Below are 16,140 nucleotides of genomic sequence, written 5' to 3'. Positions count from 1 at the left end.
ATTTATTTTGAAAGTAGAGTGGAAAGGATTTGCTGGTAAATTAGATGTGTGTGTGTGAGAGAGAGAGAAGGTGGAGAATGAATACTGCTTCCATGTGTTTAGTCTGAGCAACTGGAAAAATAGAGTGTATTTACTCAGGAAAACTGTCAGACTGGAAGAGGGGGAAAATGGGAGGAATCAAATATTGTTGGACATGCTAAGTTACTCTGAATTGTTACTAGACATTGAAATGAAGATGTAAATAGGCAGTTGGTAATGTGCATCTAGAGTGTAGGGGAGATATTGGGGCTGGTGATACAATTTTAATATTATTATATAGATCAGTTGTTCTTAACATTGGATGCATTGATTTATCTCAGGAGTGGGACTCGGGCATTTTAAATTTGATTAGTGGTTAAGCTAAACATTTTTTAGAACAGCTTTTATTGAGGTATCACTGATATACTACACACAAAGTATACAATTTGATGTTTTGACGTATGAATATACCTGTGAAACCATTACCACAATTAAGATAATGAACATAGCCATCATCACCAGTAATTTCTTTTCAGTATTTTCTTTTCAATATTTCCCTCCCATGTTTACCTCTTTCCCATCCTCAGTTGCTTGGCAACTACAGATCTGCTTTCTCTATAGATTAGTTTGCATTTTCTAGAATTTTATAAATGGAATCATAAAGTATATATCTTCTGTGGCTTCTTTAAGCATAATTTGATAGTCATCTGTGTTGTTGCATGTATCAGTAATTCATTTCTTTCTGTTGCTGAGCAGTATTCCATTATATGAGCATACTAGAATTTCTTTATTCATCTATTGGTGGACATTTAGTTTTCAGTTTTTGGTCATTACATATAAAGCTGCTATGAACATTTGTGTAGAAGTCTGTGTATGGTTATATATTTCTGTCTCTGGGTAAGTATCTTAGAGTGGAATGGATCACATTTTTTTCATGTTTCAATATGAGGGGTTTTGTGTGTGTGTGTGTGTGTGTGTGTGTGTGTGTCCTTGAGGAAAATTTATGCCCAGAAAAGATTACTCAGGGACTACTCTCATTATTAACATTAATGTTCAATTTAGTAGTTTCATTTAAAAAAAACAACTTAGTTTTGGGGGTACCTGAGTGGCCCAGTGATTGAGCATCTGTCTTTGGCTCAGGTTGTGATCCCAGGGTCCTGGGATTAAGTCTTGCATCAGGCTGCCCGTGGGAAGCCTGCTTCTCCTTCTGCCTCTATCTCTGCCTCTCTCTGTGTGTCTGTCATGAATAAATAAATAAAATCTTAAAATAAATAAATAATCTAGGTTTTTTTCCCCCTGTTCAATGGGGAGCCTGCTTCTCCTTGTCCTCCCCCTGCTTGTATGTGCATTCTCCCTCTCTCTGTCAAATAAATAAGTACAAAATAAAAATAAATTTAAAAATCTAGCTTTTTCTTAAGTGGCTGTTCATTTTTACAAATCTTATTCTATTTATAAAATTTAACAAAATTTAAATTTCCCCCTAGGCATAGATACTTCTATTTTAATTTTTTTTATATTTTTGGAATTTGATTTATTTATTTTAGAGCAAGGGCCACCTCTGTGTGTGAAGGTAGGGAGGAGCAGTGGGGGAGGGGGAGGAGAGAATCTCTTGCTGAGCGTGGAGCCTGACGTGGGGATTGGTCTCATGACCTTGAAACCATGACCTGATCCAAAAGCAAGAGTCAGACACTTGGCTGTTTTTTTTGTTTTTGTTTTTGTTTTTATGATAGTCACACAGAGAGAGAGAGAGAGGCAGAGACATAGGCAGAGGGAGAAGCAGGCTCCATGCACCGGGAGCCCGACGTGGGATTCGATCCCCGGTCTCCAGGATCGTGCCCTAGGCCAAAGGCAGGCGCTAAACCGCTGCGCCACCCAGGGTTCCCTTGGCTGTTTTTTTTTAAAGTGTATTGCTGGTTCATTCTCGTGTGGAGTCTGGACTGAGAACTATTGTACAAATGGTATTTAAAGCAAGGACTGAATAAGGTCACCTTAAATAACATTTCTCAAGTTCTGTGTGCATAAAAAAATACCTGTAGTTCTTGGGTTAGGTCTGAGAATCTGTGTTTGTACTAGTTTCCCAGGTGCTGATGTCTCATTTTGGTTAGTGGACCCACTTTGACTAGTAATATCCTCAAGAGTTAGTGCAGATAGAAAAGATATCTAAGACTTAGTCCTGATGCACTCCAAAATTTAGAAATTTTGAAAGAAGGAAAAGAACCAATAATTGAGACTGGGAAAGAGTAGCTGGTGAGGCAGGAGAAAAATTAAGTACTGTTTTAGAGGCCTATGAAGAAGGTTTTGCCGAAAGTGAACGAGTGATAAACTCAGTTAAATGCTACCTGAAAAGACTGTGTAAGATGAGAGGTATGTATGGTAAAGGGATTGTTGGTGACCTTGAAAGTAATAGTGTTAGTAGAATGGTAGGGACAAGAGCCTGAGAGAATGGAGCCTGTGAAAGAATGGAGGAAGGAGGTGTGGAAAGTAAGTATAGAGAAATCATTTGATGCTTGTAGTACAAAAGAGAACAGAGAAATAGGGCAGTGGCTAGAAAAGGATGTGGACTTAGGGAAGAGTTTTTTCTGTTCCTTTTTTAAGTTAAGAGCTATTGGTATGTGTTTGTATGTTGACAGGAATTACCTATTCACAAAAGAAAGTATTGCTGAAGCAGGAGAGGAGGGAAGTCAGTAGCAGGAATGGTGTCCTGGAGAAGGAATCCACTAGGCAAATAGGGACATGGCTATAATTGGGAATATGGATAGGGAAGTTAAAGGAGATGGGCACAGATGGAAGCTTGTGGAAATTTTCACCAAATCGCTTCTGTTTTCTCTGTGAAATAAGAATCAAGGTCACCCCATGATGACTTTTACAGCACACAGTAAAAGAAGGCGTTTTATCCCCAGTGCTTGGAACAGTGATTTGAATGAACCCTGAGTGTTTAATAATATTTGTTAAATAAATTAAGGAAAAATAATCTTGGATTGGAGCAGAGAAGATAAGCCAGTCAAGTAGAGAATTTAGAAGGCGAGGGTTGGGTTGGATGAGAGTGATAGTTGTGGGAATGGTAAGGGGGAATTATTCCAATAATGTGAAAGAAAAATTGAAAGGACTTGATACTTGTTTGGCTAAGGGTCAGGAAAAGTTGAGGAGGACCTGTTGGTAGCTCTGGAGAGTGTCCTTAGTCTTTCAAATGAAGTGAGCTGTTATGTTTAATGATTTGAGGGGTTTGTCAGAGACTTAATTGCTGCACGCTCTAACCTAGTTTTTCTTAAATTGATGTAGTCATCTACTTTGTGCTTACCAAAGACTTTCTTAGTAGCTGCCAAAGAATCAAGTCTCCCCTGCTGCCACTTCCCAGGAGTTTAGGGAAAAATGTGTTCTAGGCTTTTGCAGAAGTGTTTGATGTTGAAAATTAGACCTCAGAATAAAAATTCTTCAAAACACTCGGATTCTTGAAATGATGAAGGGTATTGTTCCTTGCATTCTATAAGTGCACTTAGCCTCAAATAGCAAGAAGAAAGAGTACATTGACCTTGAGGTGTAAATTTCATCAGTAAAATGTGAATACTTGGGCCAATGGTTCCAAATTATATCTTTCACAGCCACACCTCAGGGGTAATTGGGAGGGTCAGGGATGAGCATTCAGGAGAGTCACCATGTCAACTTCATATAGAAGTTAGGTTTTTTTAGTTTAATGTATTGAGATTCTTTGTAAAATTTTGTTAGCACAGTGATTCTGCTGCAAAAACAGTAACAAAATTTGCATATCATTAATATTTGAATTTTGCTGATAAGTCAAATAGTGCCAATATTAACAGAAGATATTAACTTTTGGAGAGAAAACCACTCTGTAAGAACTCTTCTTTTTATTTAGTAATAATTTTTTTATGGAAAGCCAAGATATAGATTAAACCCTACATTCCATTTTCATGAAAAAGAGGCAAATGGCTCAAAAGAAGATGATACCAGGAATTTTCCAAAGAAAGTGAATTCTTGAAAGTTGGCACCTAGTCAAATCGATGTTCCCACGATTGTTTAATAGTTGTATTTATGCATCATATTTAACTGGTATTTTTAATGATCATTAATACCAAGAGATGTTTATTGAGCATCTAGACACATAAGATGTACTATAGTAGGTGCTGAGATACACAAATAAGTGAGATACTGATCTCTTCTCATGTAGGGATTAGAGTACAGTTTGTAGAGAGAGAATACAGCCATGAAAGGATTAACAGCATTACAGAGGAATTGGAAGACCACGTTTCCCCAGAGGTGCTGCAGGGGCTCCATAAATATTTGATGCATGTTTCTTTTAAAAATATGTTAATCATTAAAATATGAAATAACACGTTATACAAATCTGTTCTATGCACCAAATAAAACCTGCACAGAAGGAAGACCTCTAAAGCTAATCAATTTATTTTGCAGATTAGCTCATTCTTTTTTTTTCCTTTTTAAATTTCAAAATAAAGTAGCGAATCCTTTATTTATATTTTTAGAACACTCTGAAAAAAAGAGAGCCCTAACAACATATTTTTAGTCACCACCTTCCCTTTTACCTCTGTTCTCACATAATGGTTTTGCTCCCAGGCTGCAGTTCTCAAAACCTCTCTCATCAGTGTCTTTCTAATTTCCTTCTTCATCACAAAATCTCAAAAACTGATTTGTTAAAAAGAAAATTTTACCTCACAAAGCCTAGGAGGGGAAGAGTCTTTGAACTGGCTGCAGAGTGCCTCCCCAGACCTTAGGACTGGAAGAGAAATCAGGGAATTCACACTGAGTAATTTACATCCCTTCTTGCTTTGTTAACACTCTGTAGGTGGCATGGTACTAGAGTTCTTTGATGTGTCTTCAATTGATAATATCTTAGATGAGTTTTTCCACAAACTCAAGAATCTTTTTTTTTTTTTTTAAGGTTTTATTTATTTACTCATGAGAGACACACAGAGAGAGAAACAAACAGGCAGAGACACAGGCAGAGGGAGAAGCAGGCTCCATGCAGGGAGCCCGACGTGGGACTCGATCCCCGGTCCCCAGGGTCATGCCCTGGGCTGAAGGCGGTGCTAAACCGCTGAGCCACCCGGGCTGCCCAAAACTCGAATCATTACATGAACATTATATTTTTAAGGACAGAGAGGAAATGTGGTTTCTCATGTGAGTAGTCATTCAACAGAAAGGATTTTATTATGCAGTATTTTGCAACAATGAACCTGAGCCATCTTATTTTCCCATAAGAACGTATATTCTTTGATCTTCTGTGACATTTGGCATCACAATTTATATGTCATTATTCATAAGTAGTTGCTGAAGGGATAGGTACATATATACTTAGTCTAAAAATGAAAATGTTTGGTAATTTTGGAAGAAAGAAAATGGTAGTCCTCTCTTCAAATATGAGCATTAAGATTTTCGAAGTAAAATGTTTTGATAATGCTAGTGCAAGAAGTGGAAGTGAAGATAAGCCAAAATCTGCTAGAGGTGTGTTTTAGATCCTGAAATCAGTATTACAAGGTAGATATGTTCCTAAGATTAGGCACAGTAGCAGATGAGTTAGTCAAATTAAAAATTTCAGGTCTGTATACCTTCAAAGCCAAATTATTACAGAATATAAAAGTTTGAGTTAAGTATGTTTTAAGTGTTTAATAAATTTTTTTAAATTTTATTCATAGAGACAGAGAGAGGGGGGCAGAGGCACAGGCAGAGGGAGAAGCAGGCTCCATGCTAGGAGCCTGAGGTGGGACTTCATCCAGGGTCCCCAGGATCACACCCCGGGCTGCAGGCGGTGCTAAACCGCTGCACCACCAGGGCTGCCCTAGTAAAATTTTTAATGTTGATTGAATTTTATTACTCTCTTTCTTATATAAATTATCATAAAATGACTAAAAGTTTTTTTTTTTTTTTAAAGGGCCCATGGTGATGGCTTTCTTTCCTGGTGTACTGATGATTTAAACATGAACTAAAGTTCTTTCCACCTTGTCTATAATAAGTTCTCATTCTGTTTTCTCTATAATAGTACACAGGGTTTTTTCCTCCTTAGTGCTTTTGACAAAACTTACTTTTTTAGTTTACTTTTGCATGGTTTCTTTCTCATCTGCTAAGTAAATTCTGTGAGGGCACAGACTTGTTTGTCTTACCCGTGGTGAATCTCCAGCATCTTACCTATACCTCACTCATGTAAATGTGCAGTAAATTTGTTGAGCAAAACAAGGTTGCTGCTTATAAAACCTACCTTGGTTAGATTTCTGGGGTTTTGTTAGCTGTGTATTACAAGTCTCATAATTTAGGTTTAGTTATTTTTACTCATTGAAACTTATTACATTGCTTCACCTTACCATGTACTTTAGTGTTATGAAGAAGATTATTTCTTTCTGAGCTATGAATAATGCTACCTCTTTTAGAAAAGAACCAGTAAATATTTTATATCTTGTTTGTTTTGTTTGTCCAGCTTGACAAAGCTAAATTGTGATCAAGCTTGAAACCTTTTCTTAAAATACTTAGCATACGGAATTTCTGTTATGGTTGGTGGGGATAGAAGGCAGAGACACATAGTTAGAAATGGCATATACCAGGGCACCTGGGTGGCTCAGTGGTTGAGCATCTGCCTTGGGCTCAGGGCATGATCCCAGAGTCCTGGAATGGAGTTCTGCATCGGGCTCCCCACAGGGAGCCTGCTTCTCCCTCTGCCTATATCTCTAACTCTTTTTGTGTCTCTCATGAATAAATAAATAAAATCTTTTTTTAAAAAAAAGGCATATACCAATTCAACATGTACCACGAGCCTTCCACCCACATAGAAAGTTAAGCAGCTCCTAAAAATATTTTGTTCTGATGAATAGTAGATCTCCATTACATTATTGTTGACATTTCACTTTCTCCTTAAATTACAGAGTAAATCAGTAGACCTGCAAAATTTTATACATCTTTCTGGGCTGTTTATTTATTTTTAGAAAAAATTTTTGATTTCTTTATTCATGAGACAGAGAAAGGCAGAGACATAGGGAGAGGGAGAAGTAGGATTCCCACGGGGAGCCTGATGTGGGACTTGATCCCAGGATCCTGGGCTCATGATCTGAGCCAAAGGCAGATAGATGCTCAACCACTGAGTCACCCAGGTGCCCCTGTCTGAGCTGTTTATGAAGGATACATAGAGACATATGAAGCCACCCCAATTTTTGAATACCATATTTCACAAGTAACAGTTTAGGTATGACTTAGGTACATGGAAGAGGACAATAGAATGCAGTTGGGATATGGTAATTCACTAACTAGATGACCTTTTGTCCTTCTTACTAGAGAACCTTCGGCATTACAGGTGTATTGTCAAAACCATGAATGAGAAATCCAGGAACATAAAAAGGCATATCTTGAAAATAACACCCTACCCGTTACTGAGTTAACAATCTCTCACCTCTAAAATTTCCTACTATCCTCCAGATTTTTCTCATTAAGTAGGAAAAGGATCATAGTTTAAATCTTCTTAAGAGCCCCTGGAGATATGAGGGCTTTCTCTTCAGTAGGGCTTGGTATTGAGTCACTTTATGATATGTTAAAAGGTAAGCTGTGTTCCCCCTGCCTTCAATGAAGGATCTTTAAGCACATTCAGCCTCTAGAGAGCAACAGAGAACTTCATTTCAGTAACTAGTCTATGTATATACTTGCGTATTTATATTTCGTGCTGCTTTTTTCCCCAAAGTTGAATCAAATCGAATAATCCTAGAACAGTGTGGAGCACACTTAATCTTCAAGTGAGAATCAGCCATCATTAAAATGAGAATAAAGAAATGGAATATTACACATTTAGGGAAGTCTAGGATAAAAAGAAACACGTATCCGCTACTCAAGAACAGAAGTAAATAATATTTTTCTTAAGGGAAAAGAGAACCTCTACAGAAAATTTGTTGGTGACTGAAAAATAGCAAAATCAATAATAACACTAGGTACGCTAAGAACACAAGGTTGCTTATTAGACCACTAGTTTTGAGGTGCCTGGGAGGTTCAGTAAGTTAAGCATCTACCTTTGGCTTAGGTCATGATCCCAGCGTCCTGGGATGGAACCTGGCATCAGGCTCCCTGCTCAGTAGGGAGCTTACCTTTCCCTCTCCTTCTGCCCCGGCTTGTGCTCATCTCTCTCTCTGTCAAATAAATAAAATCATTTAAAAAAAAAATCACTAGTCTCATATTTACGCTTGCTCGAAGGATAGCTTTGCTTATATTTTATTAACTATGAATGCAATGTAATTGACACCCACGTTTATCAGTTCCTCCTATTTAGAGTAGACCTGTTCTTGGCTTTCCTGTAACTGCCTTAGTCCTTTTGAGCTGCTATAACAAAAATACCATAAATGGGGTTGCTTATGAACAGCAAACATTTCTCACAGTCTGAGATCATAGCACTGGCGGATTAGCTGTCTGATAAGGATCCACTTCCACATTGACAGCTATTTTCTCACTTGGCAGAAAGGCCAAGGGATCTCTCTGGGGCCTTTTTTATAAGGAAGGGCACTACTCACTAGGGCTATACCCACATGACCTAATCACCTCTGAAACCCCCCACCTCCTACTACCATTTATTACCTTGGAGGGGTAGAATTTCAACAAATGAATTTTGCAGGAAATGCAAACATTCGGTTCACAGCACTACCCTTCTAAATTCCATTTCTTTCCGTTTCTCCTCCTTCTCCAGGAGGAGAGTTCTTTACCCCTTTTATTCAGATACTCTTCTGATTATATGGTCCTTCTGAAATGTCATCACATTCAGTGCTTCAATGCCATTCTCCAGATTAGAATAGACCCTTACTACTATTACTTCATTTCCAGTTTGAGGTGGTAGTCATCTAACTTGTCTTCAGAGTCCAGCCTCACACATGACTAGTTTAACTAATAATTTGTTCTGTGTTGGTTTTGGATGGTGTGCATTTATTGAGTAGTTTGTTCTTACCCCCCTGAGAGAATAACACTTAGAAGAATTTTAGATTCATAACTCATTTAAAAACAAATTATAAATATATGTAACTCAGCCTAATGGCTTTATGAAGTTTTATGTTCTACTGATATTTTCAGAAGATTGATGGGCCATATAAAAAGGGAAAATGATTCTAGGAAGATTCTGGACAGATAATGTTTGTTAGATTAAAAAGACTCCGCAAAAAAGACTCCGCAACAGTTCTAAGAGACCTGAAGTTGGGAATTGAAATTATCCTTTTCTCGCATAAAAGTTGGGGGGAGATGTTGAGGAACAATGTCACATAGTAGATGGGTACTACTTGGAGACAAGTGCTGGAGGGGTGAGGGAGTTGATTGATCATGTTATAAAAATATTCTGTACCTAACCACAGCACAAGGGTTATATTCCTGCAAATCTTGATCAGAGAACTCATGATTGAGATAGTCAGATCTTACAGGAAAAAAAAGTATTGGGGTACTGAGATTATTAATACAGAAAAACATAGAAAAATATGCAATTTTACTTAAAAGCACTATATAAAGATAATATAAATCAATTCTATATCTTTAGTAATAATGGTTACTCAATAACATTGATTTTTTGATTGCTAGAAACAGAATTCCTTTAGGTTCAAAAGCATGTAAGTTTATTTTAATGTTTGTAATTTTATTTTAATTCAGTTCAATCATTAACAATTTATTTTGCATTAAATTTTAGGATGGAGGGACTGACACAGTACAAAATATAATAAAGGAAGTTGTCAAACCTTCATTTGTTATGGAAGGAAGAGATTCAGAGATCCATATTACCTGGGGAGACCAAAGATGACTACACCTCAATTGCATTTTATATCTTGGAGTGACTCTCAATTTTAGGTGATTCACTGTTCACTAGGCATTAGTTTAAACAACTCTTAATTAACCCTGCTACAGCTTTGAGTTTTCTTTTCTCTTTCCATTTTCCAACATAATTAAAAGTTATTTCTTCTTGCTCTTACTACTACTTGTTTACTTTTGTATAGTAAGTGGTTGATCCTGGCCAGTGAGTAACCTTGGAGACAGTATTCTTTTTCTTAAAAAACATCTTTCTTTGTTAAACCTGATATAATCATTCAACAACAAACACTAAGTAGCTAGTATTTTTTTTTAGTACTGCGCTAGGTGCTGATTATACTGTGGTGCATAAAGCGGTAACCATCCCTTTCCTTGTGGAGTTTTATATCCTAGAAGAGGAAACAGACAATAAAATGAAAATTGTAACTCCTCCATTACTCCCTATGTTCCTTATTTTTTTTCCCATAGCATTTATCAACATTTAAGACCCTGTGTTGATTTTTTTTGGCTTCATGAGGGCTAGGATTTCTGTTTTTGTAGAGGAATATTCATTGGTTAAGAAATGGGAAAGGTGTATATAATTAGTTACTTGTTTCTTTGATTTTACTACTTTAGCCTGTCTTAAATAAGTGCTGCTTCCTTAGTTCAAGCCTTTTATCCCCTAATCTCTTAGTAGCTTTCCTAACAATTTCTCTGCCACTGTAGTACCTTTCCCCTTCAGACTGCTGCCGGTGCCAGTAATCTTTGTAAAATTCAATTCTTTTGTGATCTCCCGTCCTTTTTTTTTTTTCTCAATCTCCCATCTTTTAAGAGTAAGTCACACTCCTTAGCTCTTCATTATTGGATTCCTTCCCATCCATTTAGCCTTGCTTTTTTTTTTCTTCCATTCCCTTGTCACTCCCCACTCTCCATCTCAAACTTTATACAACCGTAATACCTATATATTGTACTTCTTCAAGCTTCTTTGTGAAGTATGGACTAGATCAGAGGCATCAGCTAACTGAGAAACCACTTAGAAATGCAAATTAGGCTCCACCTTAGGGCCCACTGAATTAGAAACCTTGGGAGTAGGGCTAAGCAAGCTATTAACAGGCCCTCCAGGGGATCCTGATGTACCTTAAATTTAGGAACCATTGTTTTAATCTATTCTTTAGAAAATTTATTTCCTTACCAAGCTCAGCCATTAATTACCATGCTAAATATCACTTTTATTTGTGTGACTCTTAGTCTACATCATTAACTCTGATACTTTTATCAACCCTATTTCTTAAATTATGCTGAACATCTTTCTTGGATATTCCTTCTGTACTTTAGGCTCTGTGGGCTTTAAACAAAATTCATTATCCATCTACTGAAACCTGTTTTTTATATGCTGTGTTTCCTACTTACTCCTTCAAAAGATTCCTCCTTACAGCTTTGAATTGTAGACAGTGCAGTATTTTCTCATTGGTTTCTATTTTGTCTTGTTTTAGAGGAACAGCAATATCAGAAAGATCCTTTAATAATTCTGATTGAAATAGGGTCAGGATTTTCCAGGCAATAAAATTACTGTGTTTTTTGTAGACTGTCTGTAAAAATGTATGTTTATCTTCCTCTCCCTTACTTTTTTACTTCTCTTCCTTCTCCTCCTCAGTCTTCTTTCTGTCTCTCAGTTTAAGAATTTAGAGATTGTTTACTTTGAATCTTGACCTCACTTCCCATGTTCTACCATAAAGCTGGAGGGATCCTTGACCCTGGGTCAGTGGAGTCACAGCTTTGTACTGGCACCAAAGGGTGAAGCCAAACAACATTTCAGATATCTTGGCGCAATATCTACAATAGGTTTTCAGTATTTTTTAAATGAATAAGTGAGTAAGTAGGCAAGTCTCAAAGGACTGGGCAGATTGTCAGGGTCACAAAAAGCATGGCAAGATTGTGGCTAGAGATATAAGGAACCTCAAGAAATTTTAGCAATAAAGAGTGAGAAAATTTAATACTCAAATATTTATTAAATGAATAAATGAAAGATTTTAGAGGAAAGAATAAATAGCCATTGTCACGGATGGTTAAATATTTCCTTCTATGAGAGAGAAGGGATAATGTAAACATTATTTCAGTATAAATTTTTAAGTTTAATTTTAGGATTCATGTTTGTTTATATGTGTGCTGCCCTATAAGCATTCAGTTTGATATACTTTTTTAATAATTTTCACATTGATTTATGTAATGGTTATATTTTAATGGTGTGACCATATATTTTGGGCTATAACTTTTGCTGTTATTATAGTTCTTTTTTGTTAGATAGGAAAGACAATAATTTGTGTGTGTATGTGTGTAAAATCTGTTAAATTGCATATTATCTCACATGAAGAATTTTTTTATTTGAAAATCATGTCATATATCTAAAATTTGAGCTATTTTCATAAAGAATATATATTCTTAGTTATAATAAAAAAAAAAACCTTTCTTTTTAACATGCGCACAGGAAGCCTCGACCTGTCTCCCAGTTGGTTGCCCAGCAGGTTACTCAGCAGTTTGTGCCCCCTACACAGTCAAAGAAAGAGAAAAAAGATAAAGTAGAAAAAGAAAAAAGTGAAAAGGAAACAACTAGCAAAAAGAACAGTCATAAGAAAACCAGGTAAATTTGAAGAGTGTTTTATGGCACTTGTGAAATAATAAAATGAACCATTTAACATTCTTTTTTTTACATTGATATATTCTTATACAAAGTGGAAATAAAAGATTTCAGCTCCTTTATTATAAAATATCATGTTTTTCTGAGTTTGAGAGATAGATTAGAAATTAAACACAGAGGCCACCATTATACGCTTAAATGTAAGGATGCTTTTTTTCTTTTTCTTTTTCTTTTACTTTTACTTTTACTTTTTCTTTTGCTTTTGCTTTTGCTTTTGCTTTTTGTTTTGTTTACTAGATTCAAAGACATTTGTGTTTGAGCTTATTCTTTTCCAACCATGAAGCCAAGAGTGATATTCACAGTACCGAACAGATATTTGCATGGGCTTTAAGCAGTTAAAATCTTCATGGATACAAGCAGAACAGATAATCATGATGCTTTTAACAGTGCACATCTCTGGAATAACAGCCTTACGTATAACACAGCCTTAACTGTTACCAACTTACTCTGTGATCCAACTATGTCATTGCTTTCCTAAAACATTTATCTTAGTAAAATTGATTAGCTATCTGAAAAATTATGATAAAGCTATAAAAGCACAATTAAGAGACCATTGCTTCCAGGGTATCAGTTTGTCATGTTGAAGAAGATTCATCATTGATGGGTTCGATTAACGTTAATGATTTGAAACATTTAATTATATTTTTGTGGCTAGTTATTTATGAATCTGGAGCTTTAAATATAGATGTATTCATTTTGTTATTCTTACACAATTTATGCATTATATGTTTGAAAGTTGGTAGAGAGAAGAGAGTTTAAAATTTTACCATCTTTTGTATTTAGGCCAAGATTGAAAAATGTGGATCGGAGTAGTGCTCAGCATTTGGAAGTTACCGTTGGAGATCTGACAGTCATTATTACAGACTTTAAGGAGAAAACGAAGTCACCGCCTGCATCTAGTGCTGCTTCTGCAGATCAACACAGTCAGAGTGGCTCTAGCTCTGATAATACAGAGAGGGGAATGTCCAGGTCATCTTCACCCAGAGGAGAAGCCTCATCATTGAATGGAGAATCTCATTAAAGTTTATTTTCTCCAATTTCTTAGTCACTTCTGTCATAACATGCAAATACACAGATTATGCCAAGAAGTACCACATTTTCATGACAAACATTCACGCACAATCCATAATTTGCGTTTTACACAGAATAGAAATTTGTTAGAATTTGTTAGACTTTATTGCAATCTATGCTTACCAAACATTTTCAGACTTGACATTTTGGTCTCCACAGTTCAAGGTGCCATGAAAATGTGGTTGAATTATTCATTATGCAGTGTTATTGGTAAGTCTATTTTCACTTTTAGTTTAGTGAATTCTAACACATAATTCTTGAATTCTCTACTATTGGCATGTAACGAATTTAAATTTTTATAACATAGTGCAAGCTGCCTAAATATGTATTATTTGAGAATTGTGAAACAAATAGTTATATGTATACAAGTCAAAGATCAACTTAATCAACTATTGCTGCAACAGGATTTTCTTAATGGTTATCCTCTTAAATACACCTGCTGGTACTTGGTGTGGTTAAATAGGAAAAATTGTTATTAAATAAAGAATTTGTATGAACCGTTGCCAATGTTTTTGACACATTTTACTAAATTATTGTTCCTGAATTATGTTTCTGGTTTTATCTTTGTTTTTGTTTATCTTTTAAAACGTTCATTATTGTAATGTTTACTAGCAGAGTAGTAAACAATAAAACATTGATTATTTAGCTTTATAATTCAGGTTTAGTGCTCTTGTCATTGAACACTGGTATTTTCTGTATAATATAAAACATTAAAGTTCAAATCAGTATAAGCATTTGGCAAAAACAGAAAAGAAACCTGATGTATTTTAAAGGCTGCAATTTTGGAAAAGCTTTAACTTTAAATAATAGTTTTATCACTGTTGTCTTGCCCCAAACTTGTGCAGGGTCATAGAAGTATGAATCTAATTAATACAGAAATGGGAACTGTTGCACAGAACTGGGAAATGACTAATCTTAAATCAGTTTAATAATTGGCCTCTTATTAAACATAATGATTCTTATGAAAATCATACTGCCCTATTTTGAGACACAACTGCCAGTTTATGCATTTATCAATATCCTGAAATAGAAAAAGTATTTACAGCCCCACTTACTATTATGTAAAATTACCAATAAAATATTTTTATGACTACAGATTTTGCATTTTTGTTCAAAACTAATAATGTGTTTCATGTTGTATTTAAAAATCCAACCTAGAAACCACACAGTACTTCTTAAATTTTTCTAGGGTCTCCTGCTTCTTTTACCATTTGCTTAATATATATCCACCTCTAGGAGACTTCTGAAATGTAAATTAAAAACCTAACTTGGAATCAGAATATCACTTAAAGACACTGATCACATTTGAAGAGCAGAAAAAAGTACCCCTAAAAATCGTAGACCCTGACAGTTGTGATATTTGGTGGTTTCTCGTGGTAATGTAATTTTCTGTTAAATTGCAGTACTTTTTCCAGGCACAATGAGACTGTCTTTTTTGTAAGATGCTAGTTGTGAAATACAGTTAATTGCATACAGTAAAAGTCTGTGATTAAAACATTTATATACCTCATTCTTTAGTGTTGTTAAATGAAAAAGTTTGTTTTTAATTATAAGATACTTTGAATGGAACCCCAGCTAACTGGTTTTGTTCTTTTAAAACATGAGAAATTTTTGCCATATTTTACTGTTTTTCACATGTTTCAAATGTTTTAAATTTTAGACATAGTAAAAATTATAAGTAATAATTGTAGTAGGGAAAATCTTTAATTTTTAAGTCAAAACTATCCTTTGGAGGCACTGGGTCTTCTGATGATGATCAAATTCTTTCAGGATGTATTTTAAATGGACTGTGGGAGAGAAAAAACTGACAGAAGATGGGATTTTACCTGAATGGAGAGTAGTCATCTTTTTGTATAGGTGGGGAGACAGTATAGCATGGAAATTTAGAGTGCTAACTAGTGTCTGATGCTTTGAATCCCTGTTATAGAACCTAACTAAGTGAGCTTGAGTAAATTACTCAAGGTCATGTGCCGTCTATTAAACAGGGATAATGGTAATCAAATCTAACTGATGGGGTTGTTGGGAGGATTAAATGTCAATCCACATAAAATAATTAACATGAGGCACACTGGCTGCTCAGTTAAATGAACCTTTAGTATCTTTATAGGTAAAATCCCATTACAAAAATATTCTTTGTAACAAAAATCGTTTCCCCGCCCTCTCGGATGACCAAAAAGAATTATGTTCTGTAGGTTACACTGAATTTTCTACATCAGATGTTTGCTCTGATCCCAGACCAGCCAACTTTCTGTAATTCAAGAACCTGATGGTATGCGCTATGAGACAGGACAAATGAACCGAATTGGCTGGTTTGAAATTTTGTTTTCCTGTCATTAATCACAATTCACTTGCTTTCATTTCACCCTACCTCAAATACACTTCCAAACCAGGAAACAGACCCAAATTCCATAAATACACCTAATGTTAAAATATGCAAAAGATTCAGAGCCTGGGCTTAGGGTACATTTGTAGCTCTGTTGCATCAACTTACACTGTGGTTTTAGCAGTGGGTTCTTTTAACCAAATTTCATACAAAACTTCAGAGTTTATTACCTTATTTTGATACAATTAAGAGTGAAGATATAATTTGAGGCATATCA

The 16,140-nt window shown here is 35.6% G+C and overlaps 1 protein-coding gene across 3 annotated transcripts in view; it reads left to right on the top strand.

The window, feature by feature from the left end:
• YAF2 (YY1 associated factor 2) overlaps positions 1-15,050 on the top strand; it is a 70,082-nt gene extending 55,032 nt beyond the window's left edge. For all 3 annotated transcript variants that reach the window (XM_038577331.1, XM_038577328.1, XM_038577329.1), the window contains 2 exons: positions 12,260-12,412; positions 13,253-15,050. In XM_038577331.1, the coding sequence (XP_038433259.1) occupies positions 12,260-12,412; positions 13,253-13,490 (391 nt within the window). In that variant the 3' untranslated portion in view covers positions 13,491-15,050. The remainder of the gene's footprint in view (positions 1-12,259; positions 12,413-13,252) is intronic.
• Positions 15,051-16,140: the final 1,090 nt, after the last annotated feature.

This window comes from Canis lupus, chromosome 27, assembly GCF_011100685.1.
Source record: "Canis lupus familiaris isolate Mischka breed German Shepherd chromosome 27, alternate assembly UU_Cfam_GSD_1.0, whole genome shotgun sequence".
Lineage (NCBI taxonomy): Eukaryota > Metazoa > Chordata > Mammalia > Carnivora > Canidae > Canis > Canis lupus.
Note: the sequence above shows the minus strand (reverse complement) of the source record. Positions and strands in the feature narration are given on the sequence as shown.